Source organism: Mugil cephalus, chromosome 17, assembly GCF_022458985.1.
Source record: "Mugil cephalus isolate CIBA_MC_2020 chromosome 17, CIBA_Mcephalus_1.1, whole genome shotgun sequence".
Classification (NCBI taxonomy): domain Eukaryota; kingdom Metazoa; phylum Chordata; class Actinopteri; order Mugiliformes; family Mugilidae; genus Mugil; species Mugil cephalus.
Genome location: NC_061786.1, coordinates 17,561,564 through 17,588,585, shown reverse-complemented (window position 1 = coordinate 17,588,585; position 27,022 = coordinate 17,561,564). Strand labels below are relative to the sequence as shown.

The 27,022-nt window shown below is 44.2% G+C and overlaps 1 protein-coding gene across 1 annotated transcript; it reads left to right on the top strand.

Moving 5' to 3' along the window:
- The first annotated feature begins 173 nt into the window (after nucleotides 1-173).
- On the top strand, nucleotides 174-21,355 carry crip2 (cysteine-rich protein 2). Its single transcript, XM_047611586.1, has 8 exons — nucleotides 174-338; nucleotides 13,443-13,537; nucleotides 17,427-17,484; nucleotides 17,985-18,116; nucleotides 18,745-18,813; nucleotides 18,933-19,027; nucleotides 19,746-19,803; nucleotides 20,127-21,355. The coding sequence occupies exons 1-8, from the start codon at nucleotides 296-298 to the stop codon at nucleotides 20,192-20,194; spliced, it is 618 nt and encodes a 205-aa protein (XP_047467542.1). The 5' UTR covers nucleotides 174-295; the 3' UTR covers nucleotides 20,195-21,355.
- The last annotated feature ends 5,667 nt before the right edge of the window (nucleotides 21,356-27,022 follow it).

Sequence of the window (27,022 nt, the reverse complement as noted above, 5' to 3'; positions counted from 1 at the left end):
TTGCATTATCAATATTTGTATCTTAAAGTTCACTAACATTATTTCACTCCTATTCGCAGTTTGTTGTTAAGTGGTAGCATTTCCCACAACACGTGAAAGCTTCACCAGCATGGGCATCGTGGCGGGGGCGTGGCTGCGACGACGGGGCGTGTCTATGACTACCGGGAGGTGTGTTCATGTAAATTAAGGAGCAGTTGGATGAATAGATGCTGCGGCTTCTGTGAGCGGAGCGGGACACTTGCTGTGGAGGACGAACAAAACAAGACCACTTTCACTCGACCCACCACATCCCAACATGGCTTCAAAGTGCCCCAAGTGTGACAAGACCGTCTATTTCGGTGAGTGAGCGCCTGGCTGCTGAAATTACTTTCAGCTTTTGATGTGGCTGCCGCTCGTTAGCTAAAAATATGACAATGGGATCTGTGTTTTTTGGGACGTCTGTTTATATTTTTTTAAAATTTGATTTCTTTTATAAAGCCTGATTTGTTTTTAAATGCCACGAACGCTGCTTAAAACGCACGTACAGTTGTTAGTTCCCATTCATTGAAAATAAAATACATTTAAGGTATGTTTACAAACTTTTTCTAAAAATGCCTAATTTGTAAATGGAGTTCTGAATGTAAATATCAACTCTGGCTACCTTCGTGTATTTTGAGCGATATCTAAGCACAGAACAGTAGTATATTAAAAAGAACTGGTCAAATTAGTTTGACAGGTCATTATTGATGGATTTTTCAATATTGATGGGAAAATGTAAAGCCCTTCTATATTTTATAAATGAACCTCTCCCATAGACTCCCAGGATTCCTGGGATTAAGAAAGAGGGTTGCTAGAAAGGTAAATAATTCACAGAGACAGACTTCAGCTGGAGAAACAAAAGGGTAAATGTAAACAAATCATTCAAGAGCAAATATATGAATGAATTTGCTTCTAGATAGTGTTAGTGGCCCTGTTCGCTCTGCCGTGTCAACTCTGGGTGAATGATCTATGTTGTGTTTTTTTTTTTTCTTCTTTTTTAAACCAGTCTATGCCGTTTTTTTAAATTTGTTGTGTTTGGTAAACTTCCAAGCTTGGCTGTTGGCTTTGCAAGGGCTGCAGATGGTAGCCGCTGCCAAGAGTGCAGAAATGCCATATGCCGAGATTGCCCACTCACGGAGGAGCAACGGCAACATCACGCTGCGTCCGTGGCATGAAAACCTGTAAACGTGCATCCTTCTAGCATCCTAGAAAACAAAACACCCACTTGGGCAAAGAGCTTTGAGTCACACTCACAGCGAGGAAGATTGCACCTTATATTTACTGTACCAGATGTGTACAGTGTGAGAAATGCACAGAGTTGAGTGCGAAGCGGAAGATTAAAGGATTGCGAAGATAAACAAACATCTAACATCTGAAGGCTGCACTTTCTGAGATTATTTATAGCCAACATGCTGCTGCTGCTGCTGCTGCTGTTGAACCTTGAGTAATTCTGTTTGTGTTGGCGACTAAAATATTTCATTCTTCACTACAGATCTTTCCCTGCACTTCACAGCGCAAATCAGAGCTGTCATGGTGGGGTCAAACCCAATTATGTGAGTGGATGGAAGTCCTCTTACGTAAGAGGAGTGGCAGCGAACATCACAGCTGCTGCTCGTCCTGTGGGTCCCAAGAGCCACTGGCACAGAATAACACCCGTGCAAATAAGATTTATTTTACTCCAGCGCAGAGTTTACGCATGTCTGAGTGTTTCCATTTGCAGCGTAGCCTTAATTCTCCGCAGCAAGTGAGTCACAGCTCCTTGGTGATGTATGTCTTTTTTTTTTTTTTTTTTTTCTCTCTCTCTTTCTTTTTTTAATTTTTTTATGTAACATGCACAGATCCAGTCTGGTGGAGTTATTTTTGGTTCTGGGTGTGTCTGGGGTGGAGAGTGCGGCGATGGTGATGATGAATGACCGCTGTGGGAGCCAGCGTCGGTTGAGTTAACGTCAAGGAGAAAGTGAGGGGAGGGGTTAATGACGATGTTAAAGTTTCAGGCATTGCAAGTGGGGCTGCAAGACCTGTGACGAGGCATGGGAGAGGTCGGGGAGGGACAAGGGGGTTCGGCCTGCAGCCTGAATCCTCAGCATGATGTCAGTGATGAATCTCAGATACAATGGAATGAGCTCACCAGCTCCACCTACACTGCCGCCAAGTAATCCAGAGCTGAGACGAGCTGTTAAAGTAAAAAAAAAAAACAAAAAACAGGCACGGATGGGGGCGTGAAGCATAAAAGATACCGTGCTTCAGATCTACCACCAGAACACGTGTCATTGATAGAGAAAATTGTCTATTTCCCGTCCTATTCCGCTTGCGGCGGTGGTTCGGGAGTATGTGATTGGTCCACCTGGTCCTCCAGCTGGTTGCCCAATATTGGAGTTACTCTCTAGCAAAGGAGGCGTTCAGGGCTCTGGTTCTTGTGCAAAAGAAAATGTTATTTCAAAAGGCGGCGGTAAGCCACAGTCTGGGATGGAAATTCTTTTGGTTTTAGAGGGGGGAATGTTTTTTATTATTTCCCGTTTGCTACTTTAACGTACAGCTGCTACGGTTCAGTTTCTTCGCAGTTAAAGGGCGGCGTTAGCCGTTACTGCCGTTTAAGCGCTGATTTATTTTCAGAAAATCCAAATAAACAAAAACAGGTATCAAAAGAATGTGAATGTCTCAAGGATTGTTACTTTCCTTTTTTTTTTTTTTTAATTGTAGGGTTTGCCCAATTTCAAATTCCCAGTTGTCCACACTGCGGTCTCGCATCTGTTAGTTTCTGTGGTGCGGAGATGCTTAGAATACACCGGGGAGCGTTGGCTGACATGTGACCGGGCCCGGTTGTTAGCGTGAGAGGATAGTCCATGCAGAACACAGCACAGCATGGCTCAGTAAATCTCCCGGCTCCAGACCCAAATTCAGCTGAGCCATCCAACTTCCCGCGCTTCAACAAATGGGAGCGGCGCGTCTTTGTGCAGCTAACTGAATAAACAAGAAACTTAATGGGCGCTAATGGTGTTCCGAGTTTCCCCCCTCTGTTCATTCACCGATCCCTCTCGCTCTGGCTCTTCCCGTTCCTTCAGCCGCTTGGTGATGCCTCAGGCCCTGAATTCCTCATCCCCCGGATTTTTTCTCTCTCTAGCTACAAGGACTGAAGGGGGAAATGGGGTTAGACGGCCTTTATTTAAACCGAGACTCTCGGAGCGCCTCATGCATTATAATGAGAAGCGACATCTCTATTCACACAAGGCTCTTTCTGTCCCTGTGCACGTTTGTCCTTCTAGTGTGACAGAATACCTTGCTCCGCTCAGTCCGACGATATGGACCGGCGCGCCGTTTCCCACACACCTTCTTTTTTATCCCTACAATGCCCTCCCCTCTTCACTCTGAAAGCCAGAGTACCCTGTTTTCCACTTGGCTGCCCAGTGGGCTTGTGTGAATGTGCCTTGTCAGTTATGTAACATAATTTCTTGAGTTGTTGCCTCCTGCTCAGTGCCATTGCGTAACCCGCCAGCTTCTGTGTGCCAATCAACGAGGGCCCTTTTTTCTCTGCTTTTTTGAGGCACAAATATGATCCCCTAATGGAGATGGCTTTGAGCTAGGTGCTGAAAGTCAGGCTGCCCTCCTTCCCCTCCGCCTCACAGGTGGAACCCTCCAGGAGTATGACCGGTTACGTAACGGCACCGAAGAACAAAGGAGATTGTTCATCCAATGATTTACGCTTTCCTTGTTTTATTGTTAGCGTTTGGTTGGATATTATTTATGAGCACGATTTCTTGTCAGTTGGCGCTCGTTAGTCTATTTCCATTCTGCAATTCTTTCTAAATGGGGACATGGAGTCCTGACTTTTCTGTTGGGCAACAATTGGCAACCATCATTTTTGAAAAAGTATGTGCAGCAGTCATTAGCAAGACACATCTTTTTTGGTCCCATATGAATTTTGCCAAGGATTTACACAAGACAGTTGTAGCTTCCACCTTGTTTTCCAGAATTAGTGAAAAATATTTAATTCCTGGTCTCTTGGTAACTTGTGAAGAAAGATTTTTGGATCTTTAGCCTTTGTAATGAAGTATTTTTGTAGTGTTTAAACCTGGGACACACCAAGCTGACACCATGTTGATGTTGGGCCATTGGGGAGTATCTGTGACCCTAGCTTTTCTGGTGTGTTTCCCGCAACTTTAGTGCTAGCCGGACCCCTGTTGGCAACCTTTTAGCTAATTCAGCTTGTTAAATCATATTGAGTCGGTCAAGGAGATCAGTCTGTTGCTCTTCCTAGCTTGCTAACCTTCCAGCTAATGGTACCTCTTCTGGTTTCCCTTTTTGGTTGACGAATACAACGTGAAGAATTATTTCCTTTCACGCAGACTTATAGGTCCTGACACAAATGTGATAAGGAGACATCAAACTCTGCTTTCTTGCCTGTAGTTCCTTGATATTGGTTTATAGATTTAGAATACACACAATACCCTGACAGACAGTTGACTAGTTGGCAAATAGTCCAACAGGATTAAAAATGCATTTGTTACTAGATAAAATCCCATGGTTATCCACTGGACGGGGCAGAGCTTCATCTCTGCATTGAATTCTTCTGCCATCAGCATAGGAATACAGGTGTGTAGCTTAGCATTTCACTGAGTGTGTTTCTCCAATAAAGACTTAAAGCAGGCTGTAAGAGTTGTGACAGCAAGTGTATGGGGTAAAACATATAAAATATGGTTGTGTTGTTATAGATTTAGCTCTTTGTTTTCTAAAACTACCGTGTTGATGTGTAATGAAGCTGTTTGTGGACACATTTTGATCGTCTGGGACGATATGAGTAAACTGTAAAACCCGTGTTGTGTCATGCAGTCAGTTGAGCAGATGAGCAGACTTTTCCCACCTTGATGATGAGGGAGGGTGGATGGTTTTCCCCCATTTCCCATTAGTTTAGAGAATAAACACTGTAGGAACAACGCATCCTTTACACACTATGAATATTGAATTTTTTACAGATAATTACATTTGTACTGTGGAATTTCTGAACACTGTTCATGCATTGTTTGGACGTAATGTGGAAGACATTCATTACGTTCAGTACGACTGTTTAATCATACTGGGTCGCGGTGTATTTTTTTATTAAATAAATGTGATAGTACATGGCTTGTCTGGGTAAAAACAGAGCCACAAGTTCATCTTCTTCTGTTGTGTTTGTGATTGCAGCTCAAGACGAGTTTCATTTCCCCAAGTGTTGATACACGGGGGTTATTTTGAGCTGTATCCGGGGTCCAGTGGTGATGTCAGATCATCATGATTCAAATCAAAAAGGTCCCAACTTAAGCTCTTTGTCTTTGAGGATACGGTTTAATTTTTCCTCTTGTGCTCGCATGTAGACACAGTCAATTTCATTAAGTCACTTTACAAGACTCAGATGACTTCACTCAAAGGAGGCTCTAAGTGCTCCTGCATTTCATGCCCCTGTCACATGATTGTCTGCCCCTCGAGGGCTCATTATCTAGTTATCATACGCTGGATTTGAAGGTACAGTTTCATTGATAGGTCTGTTCTATCTTGCTCTGTAAATCAGTTGTGCAGACTGCATATTTTTTGAAGCCCCCTGTAGCTGGGACAAAGTGTCCTGCCCTGTTAGCGAAGAGATGCAGCGTAGGGGAAGCACGCTCGGGTGGTTCAGGGAGGACGAACGAGCCACCGAGACGGACCGTGGAAAGGGTGCTTCGCCCGCGGCTCCTCCAACCAGCGCAGACAGGATGCGAGTTAACTGCAGTCCATTTACGTCAGCTGGCGGGATTCACAAGGTCGGCCCCTTTTATCCACAGAGGGAGGGGGGGGGGCGGGAGAAAGCCCTCCGAGGAAACCTCGCCTCGGCTGAGGCGACACGCGACCTCTGAGCTAAGTTTTGCAAAGGGGTTGCATCAACCGCAGGGATCCAAATACATGTTTCCTTGAGGCTGTTTTAGCAGGCGCGGGTCTCCACCCTAGCGCTGCTGCTGCCACTGTGAGCAGCACATCGAGCTGCGTGCACACATTGACCCGGAACAAATCAATTCTAATGTCCAACACACCACCACCACCCTGGTGATTTTCAGTTAGCCCAGATCTGACAGAGGGTGGTCTTTCAAAACTGTCTTTACCAATCGTGTGCAATCTTGGTAAATATTGGTTGAACTTTAGTTCTGAATTTGTTATTTGTTTCCAGTGCGCTCTTGTTTCATGAATGTAAATTTGGTATCTTTAAATTTTGTCATTGAACCACACACCGTTTAGGATTTGTGCATGTCCTTGTTAAATTCATAGAACCCAAGTTACATTCATAACTACTTTTTTTTTTTTTTTTTGGCCATAATCCTCCTCCACATTTGCGATTGCTGCAGGCTGCTCTGTCTCTCCACTTCCATTTGCTAGCCTCTTCAGCTCTATCAATCCTGGGGTGACGTGAAATGCAACTCTACCGGTTCAACAGTGCAGGAATGTCGTCTCGGACAAAAGCAGAAATATGTGCCGCTGATTAGCCAGCGTTGTGTCAAATCCTTAAGCAACAGCTTAACAGACACTCATTCATTTGTAAAAGTCCTGCAGAGAAATAAGACACTAACCAGATGTGACTTTGACCTGTTAACATCTAATTTCTTTCACAATGCCTCTAGGATGCAAATGCGCAAGTTATGAGCTCCCCATAATTGCCCGGCCTGGTCTTTTATGACCTTGAATTCGACATCACCTCAGCAGAGTATTGGTTGCATATCTTATTCCTCATCTTAAAAAACTCCTTCCGCGTCCCTTCCCTTCGCTGAGGTCGAACGCCCACTGTGTCCGAATGAATGGCCATTGTCTTTAAGTTAAGTAAAAGGTCGCCACTCCTTGAGGGTGTTTGTGCTCCAGAGAGCAGAATAATTAAGAGGATGCAGAGAAGGAAGCAGGCGCCGCTTATTTTTTCCTTTCTCACAAGCTTTTTGTTCTTGCGAAAATGTTCTTTTCGCGTTCGGGGCCCTTGTTTGCCTTCCGGGGCCCTCGGAGTCGGTCGGTCAGGTGTGCGTTGTGGAGTTTAACGGGGGTGGGGGGACGTGCAATTATCACACTACTGCGACGTAAGCCAGAAAAGATGGGACACCCGCGTGGACTCAGCTGTCACTGATGGATGGGAAGGGAATGAAAAAAAGAGGAAAGGGAGAGAGGGCAAGTGTGTGTGTGTATGTATGTGTGTGTGTTTTGGTCCATGAGTGTGTTGCGGATGGGTTTATTGTCGGGAAAACTGAGCAGATGGGTCCACGTTACCAGAAGGTGCAGCAGAACAGAAGGCAGCCAATATGCGATATAAAGATATTTACAATAACATTGCTCACATCATAGACCTTATGAGCGAGATTAACGCGTTAATGAGCCGTTCATTTGATGTTTGTTTTAAATAGTCTTGCGTTACGTGAAGCAAACTGCATATTTTTATGTAGCAATTCACAGTGGGTTGTTGGTTTTCTCTCGTTTCAGCAGCCATGTTGTCGTCCTCTTTGTCAAACGCATTCGATTTCCCCCTGTTGCACCCTGATCGAATTATTGAGTGATAACAGAGCGCCCATATGAGATTTCAGAGTCCGCCCCCCCCCCTCCCCCTCCCTCCTGCCGTGTTGCATGCTGGGATTTCAGCTGTACAAATGTTGTGCTGTACCCCGTGCTTATTTATCCGTCATGACTTTGAGTAAGACAGAGTACAAATTTCCCCCTGACCCGGGGTGAATCTCTGTCCGCCTGCAGGCTCTGCTGTCTCTGTGCAGCTGTTGACAATCAAGCAGCCGTAATTAAGTCATTTGTAAAAATGGGGGCCTTAATGTTTTCCCTCTGAAGACCCCTTGTTAAAGTTCTGTTTGCTTAATGTTCTGTCCAATTACTGTGTTTGTACACCATTCGCTCCAGACCGAGGAAGTCTCTCTCTGAGCATCGCCGCTTTCATCCTTAATGCAGTCTGAAGCAGAGGTGCATCGTGCATCCGAACAAACAGGACAAATCAGATTATAACCTGCTCGGATTTACCACTACCTTTGCGAGCAGGACTGATATTCGTCCCGACTGAAACTCAATCGCACGAGTAATTCCCGTTCAAGATGCTCAGTCTGTTTGATGTTAAATTGCTGTTTTTATCCCCCAAATTAGACGTCGTACGGCTTCAGTTTCCCAGGAAAGCGTTAGATCCAGTTCATGAAAGACACTGCTGTGACTCCAATAAATCTTCTGTCTGATATCGGTGGGAATACGTAATTGAATCAGTAAGAAGCACTGCTTTCACTTCATCTTAAACACTTACTATGTTTTAGGTAATGTTAGCTCGTGCAAATTTATATTCATCCCCAAGTGTTTCGGCTCTGTGTCCATGTACCGCGCATCTGGCACAATAGATTTCTGCATTCTTGCACTCAGTTTTCTTGCTTTGCATCGGCGTGTTTTTTTTCTCCAGTACGTTGCGTTTCGCCTCCCTTACTTTAATTAATGGTCGACTCCGTGAGGAGAGGCAATCGGCTCTCGTCGGCGATTTAAACCGCACTGACAACGCAATCAGAGAGGCCGAAGAGCTTAGACCAGGAATTTACAACAACGTTGAGTTAAGCAGCTTACGGCGGTGCAGGTATCATATGGTTGTGGTGGCAACCTCTGTCCACATCCCTCTTTCACGCTCGGAGCTCAGTGTTTCATTTGTCAATCGGGGCGTTGTGTGAATGATGACTTTTTGCTTTTTTAAGTCACAACTAAACCTCTAAATCATCCCTCGCCCTCCTGCACGTTATAACGTAAAAGACGTTGTTGTGAACTCATTCTGAGTAGCTACGCTAACAGTTTAACATTTTTAGGTTGTGATGCCGCCTGTAGCCATCTTGGATGATTCAGATATATTCCAAATTGTCCTACTCAGACAACGAGAGCCGATAAATTCCTGGTCCTGGCAGACACGGCTCCGACTAGTGCCAATAGTGTGAAAAAAAAAAAAATACAGCAAAAACTAAGGCCACAGATGCTTGTTTTACAGCCAGATGCCATCACATGACTGACCTTTTTTGCTTGGTGTGTCACAGCACCAGGCCTGATAGAAGGTACAGTTAGTTGTGGTAATGTTCACTTGGCAACGCAAAAAAACAAAAACAAATCGCTCTTAGTTGCTTCTGTTTACCTCAGTTTTCTTTCGAGATCCACACAAATGAGGTAACAAGAACGGCTCCATCGACGCTCAAGTCATTTCCTTATTCGTGGAATACAGAAGCAATCTTTTATAGTTCCCTACTTTGCAATTTAGCTTGTATTGACTAAAATTAGAATGAAGTCACGACCTTTCCCTTAGAAAATTGTGTACCTGAGGTGGTAAGGTACCCAGATCCCGCGGTATCTCATGTCACGATCAGTTTAGTTAGTGTACTATGTCGCACTCATGAATACGTATATATGTAATTCAGCTCAGGAGGATTCAGCCCATCTGAACTGCTTCATTCCAGATGTGTCTTATTAGAAAAAGCGGACAGGAACGTTGTGACGTGTGCTACTACCGCTCTTCTTCAGCGCAGATTTTCTTAAGCTGTTTTAGCTGTTTGCATTAAATTAAAGGGCAATCCCGTCTTGTGTGTGTGTTTCGAGTGAGGGAAATTACATGTTGCCGTGAGATAGGCTAAAAGGATTTGGCACGTCCTCATCAATGTTGACGATGTAAATGTGAGTATCCGGAGAGACTTCCCTGTGAAACAGGAGCTTGTTTGTTCTCCCAAGTGGATGCGTTTACTCTCACGTTGTACCTTTAATGATGTAGACGAAGATGCGGTGGCATTTCGTTTGCCTCATTTGTGCCCGCGCGTTTTACTATTTCGGGATACTGCCTATCGCCCCACTGGTGCAGCGATTACATAAGTTTTATTCCTTTTTTTTTAATTAGATTTATGTTTCTCTTCGGTATAAAATGCCAGCCAAAATGCAAATGTCTTTATTTCAGTGCTATATGAAGGATAATAAGGACAGAAGCTGGCTCAGAGCTGGAGCTATAAACATCTGGGCCAGATGCAGATCCACTCACCACCCCCCCACACCCCACCCCCACTCTATAACTCCTACAGCACATAATACAGACAGACAGGCTCACCCCTCTTACAATAACAACTGCCCTTTAAAACAGGGAGCTGCTGAACAGTGGACAATCATATACTGAGGAACGAGGACACGCTGACAAGGCTCTGACGTCTGTTTCCATTCATAAAGCGCACTCCTCAAGTCTGCGTGGAGGTGTGTCCGCGTTCATGAATCAGTCAGTTTGCGCAGCCTATTTTTAACGCTGCAACGGTGTGAAGAGGTATACTGTAAGTGTCTGGCCAGATTCATGAGGAAATAAATCACGCTGAGAGCAGGCGCTTTCGTCGTCGCTGCTTCTCTCTCGTGTAATGTTGAGTTTGTGTTTTCAAAAAAGTGCACCTTTACTTTACTGAGAAATGCATCGACTAACATGCATCTTTAAAATCCCTTCTAAGGTTTAGCCGACGAAAGACATATTAAAGCTGTAGCACAGCAAAAAACAAGTGCTTCAGCTAAAGTATTTGACGTTGAGTTGTTCTGAAAAGTTGGCATGGCAGGCCATTTTGCAGCAATACCACTTATTTAACTAAAAGCAGAAAGCAGTCCAAGGGTCATCTGATGTGTAAGAAGAGTTCTAGTTAAATTTACAATCAAGTTGAAGTGTCAGTTGAACCTGAGGAGTTTTTGTTTCACATTCATTTTCAGTAGCCGTGAACCCAGAAATCAGGGAACTATAAGCAGCTGAAGTGTCAGTTTTCAAAGAAGCACTGAAAGCATCTGAAAGGTCACCTGAAAGTGGCGTTAAGAGGGAAGTAAACACTAAAAGCAGTTGTTAAAGCTACCTTAGGCCATGTCCACACGTATCAAAACAATACTTTTTCCGTTGGAAAATCACATCTAGTTGTACAAAGACTGCAGTACATATCCTAGACCTATGTGTGCCGCTGTTTCTGCTACAGGAAGAAGAAGAGGCGGAGCAAACGCATCAACCGTGTGAGCCGTATACAAACATGCAGTATATAGATACAATAACCGTATATAATGCCCTAGCCGCACAACAAGAGTCAATATCTGATGCATCACAAGCCTATAATCCACCATTGATGTTGTTACGAGACGGGGGCTAAAGGGTCGAGGGGTGGGGCAATGACATCATCGTGTTCGTATCAGGCGTAAACGCGACCTGGAGTCAAAAAGGGTGAGGTTCCAGTCACGGAAAGATCCGGATCTGTCATGACGTGCACAACTTGTGCGGTTTAGCCCAAAAATTTTATTTGTGTGGACGCGGCTTTAGCTGTGAAATGTGTGGAACTGACACTACGTTTACCGCTTACATGCACGTGATTGCATGGCATGAATACGCCTTAATCGGACTTTAACTGGAAACCACGTGTGCGTATGCTCCACATCCGCCCATGCTGGTTTGTGATCCTGAAACAAATCATCCAAGAAAGCTGAAGAAGGTAAACAGAGCTGGTAGAAGAACCAGAGGGATAGCAGAATATTATCTGCACCATAAGTAGCGCGCACATTACATACAAGATTTATTATATATTATCCATCTTGTTGTTGTTTGAAATGTCGGTCTGCTACATGAACTGCTCCAGTTATATGATAAATTGGATCAACTGAAGAGGGGGCTGTATTAATGCGCTGAAAAGACACATATCGCCACCTAGTGTGGAGGAGGAGGAGGACATGTTCCCGTCAGTTATTTGATTTTCTCCGTTGCATGTAAACTGGGACAAGAACTGGATTTTGAGCAGAGCTCGATTAAGCTGCGTGTGTAAACACACTTAAAGACAACTGTGTGCACGGTTGACTGTTGAAAGTGTCAACACGTACACCATTTACACAAAACAGCAGGTCACATTAAGACAAAAACAACCTCCTTCCATACATTTACATAAAACTGTTTGCATTGTGCAGCCATTTGATTTAGGAGCAGATTATTGCATTACAGTGATTGATTTTAAACCTTTTACTGTGATTGACAGCGCCTTTTAAGACTGATTTGACGTTTCCGGGACTTCCTTCGTCCAAGTCAGCATCCCTCAGCTCTTATTTGTTAATGGGACGTCCACCCCCTCCACTCTTCGCCCTGCACCTTACACCTCCCAACCCTCGTCTGTTCTCCAGGGCCTCGTTGTTGCCCATTTGTCTCAGTGTTGTAACTAACAGGAAGGACAGACAGTAAAAGCGATTAGAGTGTAAACAGAGAGCTCAGCGGGGAGTAGTCACATCTCTCAAAACAATCCCGAGATGAATTTTTCACATGATACCCATAACATCATTTTCGTCATTCACGTTAAATCAAATAAAATGTAACTCGATTGTCCATAGATGGAATTTGATTTCATCAGATGTGCTAAAAGTACCGAGAGGCAGTGGGAAAAAATGACAAAACAAAGCAGCGCATTGTCGCTTTTGGGTGATGTGTCTCACTCTCTTTAAGTGCTGGCTTCCTGCAAATTACAAGTTCTTTCTAAAGAAAGAGGTTCGTGTCGGGTCTGTTTTGGTTTGTTGGGCACTGGTCATTCAACACTGGGGAAAAGTTACTATTCTGTGAAATTGTTGTTTTGTTTGTTGCATTTTTCGGTTGCAGCTTCAAATCTGAACTCTTTGAAATGTCTGAATCGAATTGCTTTTCCGACTCAGGGAATGCGACGGCCCCTAATATTAGAGGAAGAGAGAGCAGGAGGAAGTCATCGCCCTTATGTCTGCATAGATTCTGTGCATGTGTTTGTGTGTTTTCGGCGAGTGTATGTAGGAAACAGGCTCCGGCATCCGGCTATTTGTGCCCTGCCTTGATAAGAGAAGGTGTTTCCTCCGTTTCCTGCACGACTCCTTGGGGCCCATTGTGTGGAAGCAGTGGTGATTTATTATTGGAAAGTGTATAATTAGGGTCCCTCGCTCGTCTGGAGGGGCGGTCGGTCTGGGTCACTCGGGGAAGGAGAGGACGGAAATGGGGTCGAGGGGGGTTGTCCCCGTCTGCAGCAGGATGGGTATACTGTAAACAGGGGGATGGGTGACACAAAGGATCTGGGTTAGATGTGGGCACCCCCCGCTGCTAGATCTGGGCCGGGACTAACGCCAGTGTCTGTCTAACTCGCGATGACATCATTACAGCATCCTGTGTGGTACACAGGCATTCCCAGTATCCCCCCACCCCACCCCGCCCCTAGAAAACACTCATTTGGCGCGATGACAGGATTTCCATCGGCACCCAGGGCTATAGTACGAGCTAATCGCTATTGTGAAGCAATGGGAGACGTCATTTTCTCTTCCACAGTGACACGCAAGAGAGAATGAAGGCAGTTGTTCGGAGTGATCTATATAAATGCTGCCCTGTGTGTGAATTTTTGCATTGATCTCATCTCTTCTGTCCCTTCTTGTCTTTTGTCTTACATGTGCAGCCGAGAAGGTGTCATCGCTGGGGAAAGACTGGCACAAACTGTGTCTCAAATGTGACCGCTGCAACAAGCTCCTGAACGCCGGAGGCCACGCTGAGGTCAGTATGACCTAACGCTGGACACAGAGACACTATGATGTACAGTATCAAAAAAAGATTTCTTTGTGTCTTTATAATGAGAAACCTCTGGCAGAATTTTTTTTTTTCATTATGTTTGGTTCTACTACACAATTTTACATCTTTGGGGTCCTCAAGTTATTTAAATATCAATGCAAGACAAAAGTATCTCTTGCACTATACGTTACCAATAGAGGGTATGCATTGACGTCACTGCCGCCTGTGGCCAATATCCTGTTTTATTTTTTTATTGTTATTTATTGTTGGAGCTGAAATAGTTACTCTCGGCCTTAACTGCCCTCCAGATCGTAACTTAAGAAGTAACTGAAGTTATGACTTGAAAAACACAGAATAAAATGAATGTTACCTGACACTAAATGTGAACCAGGTTTCTGTGCCTGGATTCCACCTGTTTAGTGATGCATCGACCCATTTACTTCTCATTTCTTTGAGTTTCGGGAGCCAGTAAAAATTTATCCCTGCATTTTTTTGCAAAATCTCTTGGCACAGACAATCGCACGTCAGCTCCTCCCCGTTTCTGTTTTAATTTGGTTTTACAGTTTAGACGTTATTAAAGCCTATGATTAAACCTAATGCTGCTAATCTCCATGCTCAACTGTCACTTTTTTGCCTCGGTGGCCGTAACCACGGTGACTTAGCTCGCTGTGGCATTGCGTGCGTACCCTCTATACACTGGTATCTGGCCCAAAGTTGACAATACATGAACCGTGTACTTTCTCAAACGTACACATCCATCCTTCACTGCAGTGCCATGTCCCGATGATGTCACTCAGTAGTGATGTGAAGGACTTTGCACCGACATCATGGCTTCTGCTACGGACCGTGGCCGTTTCTCAGACGGGGCTCAAAGGTCTCTAAGGCCCAGTGCTGCAGTATCGCTGCACTTCATCGGTCGTTGTTGTGAAATCTAACAAGAGGAATCCAGTGTTGACGCGCTGGCAGGGTTTCACAGATGGGCGGACGGTCGTTTTCGGCCTTTTGAACCTTTTCAGTGTTTACTTTTGAGGCACAGCAAATAAGGCCGGTTTGTATCACAGATGTCGTACACGTTTTGCACAGGAAATTGCTGAGCACACGTGGTTCTTCCTGCCTTGTTTTTTTTTTTGTTTTCCCCCTCGTCTCGTTGCATGTGTCGATATGTTTTGCCTCGTGGGAATGTTAACCCTCTGGCCCTGCAGGAAGAGTCGCTTTCAGATCCTTCCTCTCCGTCTTATGTAATCAGGCTGCAGTATCACTTCTCAACGCGGATTCTCTTGACTGTGCACTGCTCACTATCTGGCACCGTCCCCCCTTGTGGATTTTCTTATCTCGCCCTTTTTATTTTCCCTTTCATGACCCCGGCCAACAATTCAATTTCACCCTGTCTGTACACGGGCGAATATCACACTCCCGCTCCTTAACTCTAGTCGAAAGAGGATGTGCTCTCAGCCTCTTTGTACACAGAAGCAATTTCCCTGCAGACCTCAAACGATGACGCTGCCGCTTTTTTAATCTCTGCGTGATTACAGTAATATACACGCACAATCTCTTTCAGTCCCCCTCCGTCCTCTCCCTCCGTGGACGGCTTCCAGATCCAGCCCCCGGGGCCGCGGCACCGCGCCGCTGGCTTGACTTTAGTAGGAAGAAACGCGAAGCTTTGGTTAATCGTCATGGAAACCAAAAGAGGCTGAGAGACGTTTTATATATAAAAATAAAGTGGGAGTGATTGATGTCATCTCAGGCCTGGTATGCAGAGGGTCATGAACCTCGGAGCAACTGCGGCTGCTTCTTTAAAAGGAATCGGAGGGGGGGGGGGCGGGGGGCGGGATGAAGTCCGGCGTGGCCTCATGTCTGGGGGCTAAACGAGGGCAGCAGTTCCCTGGGGCTGGTGGCAGAGAGTTAGAATGGAAGAGACAAGGTGACAAGTCTCCACTGTCCACGCTAAAAGATCTGGACGGTATTTACCACAGCACAGTTTTCCTCTCAGTCAAATCAAAGGGCACCGCTGAAGCATCTGGACTCACCTGCACATACAAACAGTCCTAAAACATAAATGACTTTGGACATGTCCTTTTTTACCTTCTTATCCAGTATAAGTGCTCCAGTTTTGGTAATTTTTAAGAACTTTGATGTCTTTGGATTGTATTTGTAGCTTCGAAGATCAATAATTAACTTCAGTTCATGAAGTAAAATCTTTAAATGTGCTTATAAGTCACAGGAAATGTGCTTCTTCTTGCCTCATCATCCGTTTTTCGTATCAAAAGTGATCCAGTCTTCATAGTTTACCCTAAACCGAATGATGCAGACTTGTCAAAAAGAAGAGAACACATCAAAACAGAACAAAACCGGAAAATGTATTCGTCACAAGTAACACAAAGAAAAAGTGGATCTTAACAGATGCACAAGAAGCAGCTATTTAATATTTGATTCCAAGCTTCTTTCCTTCTCTTCTTCATTGTCTTCCTCGTCGCAGACATTACCCATAATGCACTGTGTCTGCAGAAGGTGGATGCGGATTATGTAAGTAGCATCTAATGTGGTAGCCTCAAGACAATATGCGTGCAGATCATTTAGGTGGCATCTAATATCCTTTTTGACTCGCGCTCTGTGAAATCCTTGAAATTGTGCTTTTTTTGAGAAGGAAAAACAACCAGAGAACAACACATGTACTAAATGGGGGCGTCTCAGGAAAGTCAAATCCATCCTGAAAATGGTTACCGACGCATGACTCTGCCCCAAAATAAAGAGAAAAGCAGAACAAAAAACGCTCAGGACGTCAGAGTTTATCCACCTCCTTGCCGCTGTCGTCCAACAAAAGCACTGGCAGTGAAGCAGCGGAGGCTCAGAGCTAAGTGGAGGATGAGGAATATCAGGAAAGAGAAGATGGAGGAGACAGAGTTAAATTTCAGGATGTGGGCTGTTAACTGCTGGGAAGCGAGTGGGCTGGTTCCGTAAAATTTAATCCATTTTTAGGGTGTGTGCGCGCGCCTCATGACGGTTCACATCCGCAGCCGCGCGGTGACACTGCACAGCAGACTGTGTGGACAGACAGCGAAGTCCTCTGTGTCCTGTCCAGAGAGCGTCATCGGAGCTTAGTCACGGCCCGGCGTCGGCTCCCAAACCTTCACGCATCTTAGAAATGTCAAACAGGAAGTGTGAAAAGAGTGCGCAGCCTCTTTAACGGCAGATGATCCTGTCACGGTTAATGCATTATTAAAGGTGAGAGATGAGTCCCCCCCTTTTTTTTTTTTTTTTTTTTTTTTTTTTTTGCCTGGAAAATGACCTCAAGTAGCCAGATCAGAGAGGATTGTGGGTAGTTTGTTCCCCAACGCCACCCGGGGCCTGGCATCCTGCCCATTGCATTTGCTTGATTCTCCTCATCTATGGGCATTGGGCTCTGGACCAGTGGTCACCTTGGCTTTCAGCCCTGATCCCCTACCCAAGCCCGTCACATGCTCTGGCAACGGCCGCCGTATTCCCAGCATGCATCAGTAACGGGCCGTCTATGTCTTAAACTGTTTTTTTTAAGGCTTTAAGTAAAAATGTAGGCGTTCATGCATGTGCAGGTGCACGTGGTGTTGAATTCCTCATCACTGGCTGGTTACTTGGAAACAGCCGATGATGAGTGTGAGTAAAGGCTGAATGTGGTGGTGACATCATCATTAGGGAAATAATGAGATGATGGAAAGAAAAAATGAACGTCTCTATTTGTGGACAGCGTCGCTTCGTCTCTTCATCTTTCCACAAAAACAAATAAAAAAAAAAACCTGCATGTATGATATCAGAATAAACATTTCCAAGGCTGCTGAATGACATTTTTTTTTTTTTTTAATAAATCCTTCCTCATGATGTTTTTCTGTCTCCCCCACAGCACGATGGAAGGCCTTACTGCCACAAACCGTGCTATGCTGCCCTCTTTGGGCCAAAAGGTGAAGTGCAAGTAATTTTACTCACTGACATTATAGTTTGTTGTGTTGTTGTATCTGAACTGAATATATATATTTCTTATTTCTCTCCTGTCTTGTCTTAATTTATGGAAATTGATGGAAATCTCAACAAAGAATTTGACACGGTTAAATAATCGTTTATATGGAGGCTTAACATGACTCATTCCTCCGTAAATAATAATAATAATAATATATGTGTGTGTGTGTGTGTTTTTTAAATAAATGAAAAAAGTCAATAAAATATGACTCATCTAGATAAATACATTAAATTAATTAATACTGTTTAGTTAATCAAAAACAAATCCACAAGAGTTTTTCTAGTTAATTTATTTTAGTGCAGTGTTATATATATATATATATATATTCAGTATAATTCAATAATTATTAAAATGACTTTTATGTCCTCCATACGTTTTCGGATGTAAATTCAAAGTGCAGTATTTATTTAGTCATTTATTTATCTATTTTCGCTGTATCTGCAGGCGTGAACATCGGCGGAGCTGGTTCTTATGTGTACGACACCCCGGCCAACAACAACCCGTCTCCCACTAGCGTGGATTCAGCCGCCAAAGTTGAAGAGAAGCGAGTGTTTGCGCCCAAGGCCCCGTCGAAAGGTAACCCAACAAACATCCGACATCCCACAGGCAACATGCCGGGGCTCTGTCGGTTTGTGAAAACGATACCCAGATACCCAGTAGGGGCATTTTCTTTTTTCTCCCCCCACCACCTGAAGATTTGGGTGTTTTCAAGAAGCTGTAGGTCGGACTGAAAGCTGGTGACTCACTGATTTGGAAAGTTGTCTTTGTCTTGATGGGGATTTTCGATAGGGTGCAGTTTCCCACCCACGTGGAAGCGAAAACGTGATGATACTGGATTCTTTAAGCTCTCTGGATGTAAGCCTTTAAGGCGCCAGGGCTAAAATTTACCTCACTCTTTACATTGGGAGTGTTTTGTGCAATGCTTGTAGCGTGGCATCGTTTTTTTTATATGTCCTGTGGGTCTGTGTTGGATGTTGTTTTTTATTTTTACTATTATAAGCGGAAATTAGCTTTCTGCTAAATCTGGTGCACACATCCATTCATGTCTCCGACACTGGCTTCCATTGAAAATGTGCTGCAGCCTTTTGCTCGCCCACTCACACTGAATATAAATAACAGTTTAGCTCCATTCTACTTATTCTAATTTTCAAATTTAACTGGAAACACTGGTGCCCCCCATAACGCGTCTGCAATGTGTCGACAGCCGGCGGCATCACCACTTTCTCCGGGGAGGCCAACCTGTGTCCCCGATGCAACAAGAAGGTGTATTTTGGTAAGTAGCTCCTCGCCTCCGGGGAAAACAGGTTTGAGGAAATAAAAGGTTGGGGCAAAAAAGAGTGACTGCCACAACGTGTCTCACCGCCGCGTGCGTCCGTGTGTTTGTGGCTGCAGCTGAGAAGGTGACGTCACTGGGAAAGGACTGGCATCGGCCCTGTCTGCGCTGCGAGAGGTGCAGCAAGACCCTGTCTGCTGGCAGCCATGCAGAGGTGAGAACATTTAGGGTGGAAGCACTGAGTAGAAGAAGTAGAAGAAGAAATTATATTTGTATCCAGTTAATATTTTTTTAGGTTTGTTCTTAACTTCACAACACGACTTTATTTCTAGTTGAGAATTAGGTTTTATGTCAAAATCTGGACCATATGACACAAAACTGTGTCAAGAAATAACATTTGTCTCAATGCATAGTGATAATTTTAAAGGTCTGCATTTGAAAGTGGTCAATAATTGCTCTTAGAAATGTCATAGGTGACTTGTTCCCTTCAGGAACAACTCATACAAGTCGTTAGTTAGCTGACAGAAATACAGCAGATGTAGTGATATTAGAAGATCCAAAGCAGTTAAAATGTGCGTACAGTGACAGAAATGTAGATAGATTTTGTCGTCCCAGGTGCTAACCTTTTATTATAACAGATTTTTTTTCCTGTGAAGAGAATATCTCCTGAATCTGAGAGCTAATAGCTGCATGATGCACGGTCAGTCTGTGCCACTTAAGAAAAAAATAAAATAAAATGAAATCTCTTCATACAGATGGTTCTTAGAGGACACATTCTCTCCACCACCGCGTCTTGCATGTCCTTCGTCACATCCATAACCAGAGAGTATCTGGTCTTGTCTTAAAAAGCCTTGGAAAGATACATAGCTCCCCTCTCTATCTGCTGCAGGTTCGTGTAACAGTTTTGTAACAGTTTTCCTTTCTCATCCCAGCATGACGGACAGCCCTACTGCCACAAACCGTGCTACGCCGTCCTCTTCGGGCCCAAAGGTAACCGCTAGGTGGCGCTGTCCGCCCACCAAATTATCAGCTGCGCTCGTAACAGAATGCCTGAGCACTTGATCCATGCTGCACACACACACACACACACACACACACACACACACCGTAAACGCCATGACTCTGTATGCATCACGGCTGCTCCTTCAAGCCGACAGGGAGCGTTTTTTTTTTTTTTTTTTTCTAATCCTTCCCTGCTCATGTTGTACCTTCTCTCGTCCTCTCTGTTAAACCCACCCCCACCCACACCCACACCCCTACCCCACCCCCACCCGCCCTTCCCCTCCTTGCCGTTGCCCCTGTGGTTTTTCCAGGTGTGAACACTGGCGGCGTGGGCAGCTACATCTATGACAAGGAGCCCAGTGCAGTGCCCCAGCCTTGAACCTTTGTCTCCTTCAGCCTCACCCCTGCTTCTTCTCTACACAACACTGACCATCGACCACAGTATTATACGTAGCCGTCTTTGTTTTTTTTTTGTTTTGTTTTTTTTCGTCTTCTCTCCTTCCCCACCCGTGCGTTAACACCTGAGACGGCCGGCCTCCTGCCCCACATCCTCTCCCAAGTCTCCTCTCCTCTCCTCTCGCTCTGCTCTGCTCTGGATCGGATTGATTGCAAACGCTGCTCCGAGGAGTCGCACAAAGCAACACTCTTGACCGTGTTTGCACATGTTTTGGGAACACGTTAAATGTCACCAAAAGGAAAAAAAAAAAAAAATTTTTAAGATGTTAAAGGATGCGTGGCGGGTGCAGAGGGAGGTGCAGTTCACCTGACGGGGAATTCGGGGACTCGGAGTCTTGACGCACGCACAGGTGGTGTTCAGGAGCACGTTGCCAATAAATCTGTACTTTACAAATGCCATTATTATTATTAGTATTAATATTATTAGTTTTTTCCTGTTTGGCTCTCGGACAACATTCCTAAAATAATGTAAAAAAAAGCTGGGATTTCTTGACTGTTAAACACGTCTTTGAACGCATCACGAGGCTTAAACTTGAACTGAAAATAATGAAACGCGCTAATAAACGAGACTCGTCCCAGTACGTGATGCTGTCTTTAAAGTCTCTAAAAGGTATAATTATGGACAAAGATTTATTTATTGCTTTCATTTTCATCATCCACTGTACTACTACCCTTTAAATGATGATGATGGAGGAGCTAAAATGAGGAGGCGTAAGCTGTACAAATCTCTACGATCAAGATTTTTTTTACTGTTGCTTTCAGAACAGTAACCCTGCTGAAGTGTTATAGATATATCTATATATATTTATATATATATACATATTCTGCCTTTAGGAAACCTAGTCGTGTAGCCTGTGTAGACGAAGACACTGCAGACAAGTCATTCTGTAAGAATGTGCATTCTAGTGTTGTTGTTTTTGTTGTACGTTGCAGGGCTTAATAGACTCCGCGGGGCTCACACTTTCAGCCCTGCAGGCTCTTTAATCCCCACAACAAACATTCATCCGTGTCATTATTGTTTGACAGAGTCTGAACTCTTTTTTTTTTTCTGTTCATGAATTGCAATAAATGAACACTACACGTGGGTGGTGAGTTTTTTTTTTTGTGTGTGTGTTATATTTATTGTCTAATTTGGTCTCATGAGAAGCTTTGAAGTATCCACGCTGAGTTGTTTCACTTTTACTGGCTTCTGCGTTGAGGCGGAGAATGATTTGGGGAAGAAATGAATGCGATTCACGCGGGGGTTAGCTGTTTTCGCACAGTTTGTGATGCACATTTTAAACTGTTTCTCAGTCTTTTGCTCCGGTGTGAACCCCTGACTTATCATAACAGGATGTAGTCTATAACATATTACTGCTAAATGTCAGACTGTTAAGATTGTTAGTCAAAAGGAGCACTTATGTAAAAGTGGAAAACCCCCTCTCTGAGCAAGGGGCTTGAAATTAATCAGCCACTTTATTAGGAACACATTTAGTCTGAGGCTGCATGAAACTCGCATGATAACAATTACAGCAATTTGCTCAGATTAACCTGTGCCGATTGTCTTCTTCTTTGCCTGTTAGTGCTACTTTAATGACTCAATAATGTGCAGAAACACTGTTAAGAAACAAGAGTATATCTAGCAGCATTCTGCAGTGACAGATAACACTAGCTTGTCTTACTCAACTCTCTCAGCTTATTGAAACCTCTGAAGTGGCTGGAAGGTGTCAGCTTCCCGTTGTCACTTCACAAGCTAGATGACTGACGGCAGCACGAGGGAGGGCTTAACTGCACGGCGGTTTCGGTCGCACATCATGTTTGAAAAATTTTAACTGACATTACAGGTGTGGTTGCATTTCTGCAGCATGCACACACACACACGGTTGCAGTTTATGTCATCATTTCGGTCGTAAAAGTCTAAATATGAATTTTCCGCCACATTCATTCACTTCCAGCTGCACAGTGGAAAACGTCTTTGTACCGCTGGCCCGGGCCGCACCCTGAAAACCGTCTGGTTGCCTGGATACCAAACAGATATCAATAAGTATGGAGTCCTTGAGCCGCCTACATTTGAATTCAGCATTGTTTTCACTTCGGTTACGACGCGCTGAAGGCGACCTTGCGATGGAGGCGGCCAAACAAAAACATCTGTCGAGGGCAAAATTAGACACAGAGGGCTTGGAGGGAATACAGTTGTTACAGATTTGTTGGACTCAGACAATTACATTTTTGCATTTTTGTTCTTGTTTCACAAACATACTAAAGTAAAAAAGATTAACTGTGTAAAACTATTAAATTCTCTGTGTTCTATTACTTTATGTTTAAAAAAAAACAGCAAAACTATTGTATTGCTTTTAGCTTAAAGGCCCTAGCTAAGGAGGAGAGAGGGGCCTATAAATTCGAGAAAGAACCTAATTGGCCGCAAAATTAGTACACGCCCTAGAGTTCAGGATGACAAACCAAGATTTATAAATAAAATTAAATACAAAAATGAATAGTTTTCCTGTTTCATTTCAAAATCTAAAATACTGACGTATGTGTCGTTCGTGTGATGTAAAAACACCTGAACATCAGATTTTATTTTCATGGGGGCTTTAAAAGTTCTCAGGAAGGGTTTATGTTTTACTTTGTGAAAAAGTCGAACATTTGCAGCGCTACAAGTCACCTGTTTTAATATATTAATATAGAAGACTTGCATGCAGCATTAGCATACCTGCGGCTAAAGAATGCTAAACATGTTCAGATCAGAAGTCTAGGAGTCTAGTCTGAACATTTTGAGACCAAAGTGATTCTGCATTAGAGGCGTCATATATGGGAATATCTACGTATCTATGTAATGTCTTTAATAACCACTTTTCCAGCGAGTTGATATCAATTCCACCCCATGCCTTTCTTTTCCTTTGGACCCTTTCCTCCTCACTGATGGGAGACTTTGTCTCACATCATAAAACAATATTTCCACCATCTACATCTACAGTTATTCCCTAAATAGATCCCGCATGCTTCCAGGGACTCAACCAGTCCACCAGATGTCCAAACGCTCTGACCGAAGCAGCCATGCTGCAGAGGATTAGAGGTCACTTCACTGGAACTGGAACAAGTCTATGGGGATGTCTTCGTCGCTTTGCCTGGCGGGACAGTCTTAAAAACATAGAGCAGCCACTTCCCATGGCCAAAGGAGGTTCGCTTTTAAATTTGGATTTGTTGCAGACAGTGATGTAAATTGTAAAGCACGTTAACGCCCATTCAGGTGTCAGTCTGAATCTGATGTCGTAAAAACGTTTGCGTTAACTTAACTGCAGTAAGGTGTGCCGCAAGAAAAGTCACATTTCCAAGCTGTGACTGATCCGCTGTGACTATCGGGACTAGCTAACTCCGCGGTGCAGTTATGGTTGTGATTACGATCCCTCGCTCGTCTAAATCTGCAAAACATCTGATGGGAGATGCAAAGCTAATGACATAACTCGCACATGCCCCGTCACAAGCCTGGGCTTTTGGATAAGGCCTCGGCGCGGTTTAACAGTACAGTTACATCAGAGCCTGTGTATTAGGGGAAAGGCGTCAGGGGCATTATGAGCATTGTGCTTCTCATCACAGTGACAGTACAATCTGTACCCACATCCTTCCACCCGGATCGCTTTCCGAACACTACGGAAACTCCTGCAGGCTCCTTGTCTTATGCCTTATCTGCATCGAGAGTGTGAAATGTTGTTGTAGTGACACAGATGTGAGACTTTCTGCTCAGAACGCCCTCTTCTTCTGGAATCAGAAGAGCCAGATGGACCCACAATGAAAGCACGGGAAAGATAATGTTGCAGCGATTAACAAAATAAAAACGGGGCAGAAGCTCCAGAACCCCCTTGCTACCCTGGTGGCCCTAATCGCGATGGCATCTCTCTCTCCGTTGCTGCCACCACCCCTCCATCCTTCCATCCAAAGCTACCCCCGCATAAACAATCACTCAGCACAGGTGGGCCCGTCTGCTGTTTCATATCGACGAGTACAACAGCGGAGAGACATGAAACCGTGGCAAGCTGCCACTGTCCGGGCCCGAAGCCAAGACCTTCCCCTCCCTCCTTCTGAATCCTCTGTATCCCTCTCTCCCACCGGTCCCCCAGGGCCAGGCCCGGCCCACGACGAAGGGATTTTCATCATGCTTTTGGTAAAGGGAGCTTCAGTTTTCACAGCAGCCCAAAGAGCGCAGCTGCCTTTTTCGCAGGTTATCTCACACCTACGTAGCAGCTAAGCTAACAGGGAGCTAGCGGCAAAGACAATAGAGATAAGCTTAGTTTTGTCTCGTGCATACCACTAAAGCATGTCACAGATGAGCTAACGAGGTATGCAAAGAAAGCCTCTTTGGTTGCAAATCCAACAACAACAGCGCTGTCAAAGCAAAGACCACATAAATACGACTAGATTACAAATACTGAAATGGGGAATTCTGATACTGAAAGGAACGCTTTTTCATCTCTGATCATGCATGTCTCCGTCAGAAAGCCCCCTTTTGACCTTCCTCTCCGCAACATCCGATGTAAAATAGAAGTGAAAATGGGCTTTCGTGCGTGTCCACTGATGTCAGATCGGTTACATAATTCGCAGCCACACCCTTCGGACGGACAGGAAGCAGCTGCTAAACCGATCCCTCATCATCATCATCATCACCACGTCCCTCCCGGGTCTTTCCCTCTTTTGTCACCTTTTCCTGTTTTTCTGCTCCTTATTGAAGATTTCCACTGCGCACGTTTTGATTCAAGTTTTAACGGCCTCTGTCGCAGCTAAATGGGAAAATTGGCGGCCTGCTTGGCCTTTAGCATTTCTCTCTACTTTTTCATCTGGAGGGTTGACAGGAAGCTCTGGCGGGGGACTCGAGGGGTGGGTGTTGTAGGTCAGAACATGATTTGCTCATTGAAAAGAAAGGAGCTGAGGAGCAAAAGTCCTGGCAAACAAGTGCTTCCGAGCATCGAAGCTAAACTGCACAGCACGAACGGACCATATTAATATATAAGGTTCATTCTTTTAAAGGTTCATTACCTAGATAAGGTCACAGGACTTTAGGATTTGGCATGCAGTGATGAAACAACCTTAAGATTAAACAGTTTCTCTTGGCTCTTATTTTAGCTCAGTGTTCTGGTTTTACTTGTGCAGCTTTAATTTTTTTTTTTGGCAACAGCTAAAGGATTCCAGTGAAAAACTCAACCTCAAATGAACACCGGTGTTTACCTTGTGGATGTGTAAGCGGGCAGATTCGTCATAGCAACAGCCAGCAGATAGGAATCTATTCATAAATCTGACTCGATATGAAAATGATCTAGTTGCAATAAACTGGGTGAACTTTGATAAAACTGATCCGAGTGAGAAAATGGTTCCTGAAATAAGTGTGATTGAATGTCTGTGAATGCAGGAGACGTCACAAGTAATTCTTATCTTTAATTGAGCTCAAACATAAAAGAAAAAAAGAAAAAAAAAGCCCGGTGACCTAATGTTTAGTCTGCAGCCACTGTGCACACTAGCATACCATGATTCAATCACATGTCTTCATTGGCGTTTCTATGTTTTCGTAAAAGAACTACATGTCACACAGCGAGGGCATCTGTCTGCAGCCAAGGCCGCCGCCCGCGGACGTCACAGCGGCCTCATTGCCTCATTGTTGGGTATCGGGCGAAGCCTCTCTGTGTGCACAATAGGGCCAGTGTGCACGCTGCCAGGCTGACATGGAAAACAAGCGAGGAGGGGCGCTGGGTGAAAGCACTGCAAGAGGTTTGTAGTCGCTGGCGGAGGAGGACGAGAGGCGAGTGGAATGTCGATGAGAGGAGATGACAGGTAGAGAGACAACAGTGACAGAGAGGACAATGGAAGACAGTTGACAAGCTAAACTTGTGTCTCTCACATTAAAAATTAAAAGAAATTTCAATATACTCTGTGTCCTTAATGCTTTCACTTATGTTCTTAATTGGTAAAATTTTTGTTATTGGAAAAAAAAAGAAAATATAAAGTAATTGTCTTTCTGCTGGCATCACATTAGCAGTTCTTTGATTTAATTTACAATAATCTACGCAGGTGAAGATAGTTAATGACATCACCACATCTTCAGTGACCGAACAGGAAGTGAATTGGCTCGGAGGCAAACATCGTTAGCCGTTAATATTTAATAATATAATAATATTTGTGACTTCTGTGCACAGTTGTTGAAGTGGCAAGCTGCTGTGTGAGATTTCACATTAGCTATTTGTCTCTTTGACAACACAAGCTATCCCAGGGTGACCAGACGTCCTCTTTTACCCGGACATGTCCTCTTTTTGAGACCTAAACATGTGTCACACTGAAACTTTGAAACAGTTTAAAGGTCAACCTAAGCTATCCTTCCACAGCTAGTGTTAGCATGCTGGGATAACTAGTTTCCACTTCCTACAAGCCACCAAGGCTAACAGTTAGCAAGCTAACAAGTGGGTAACTTATTACAGGAAACGTAAAGGTATAAGGAAAGTTTGAAACCGTTTGTATCATTTGTCTCAAGGAAACAAACACAAAGATATTTTAAAGCAGCAACAGGCCTAATAGCATAAGGGATCATTTCAGGTCAAAGGGGAACTCACCACTTTACACATCAACACAAAAAGTTGTTTAACCTCCTGAGACCTGAGCTTTTGTTTGATGTGCATTTTTAATTTCTCCATTTCTCTTTATTTGCTGATTAGTAGGACCTAAGAACTGAGCACTGTCTTTGAACAGGAGGTAGTTTTTAGAAAAGAAATATGTCCTCATGTGTGAACTT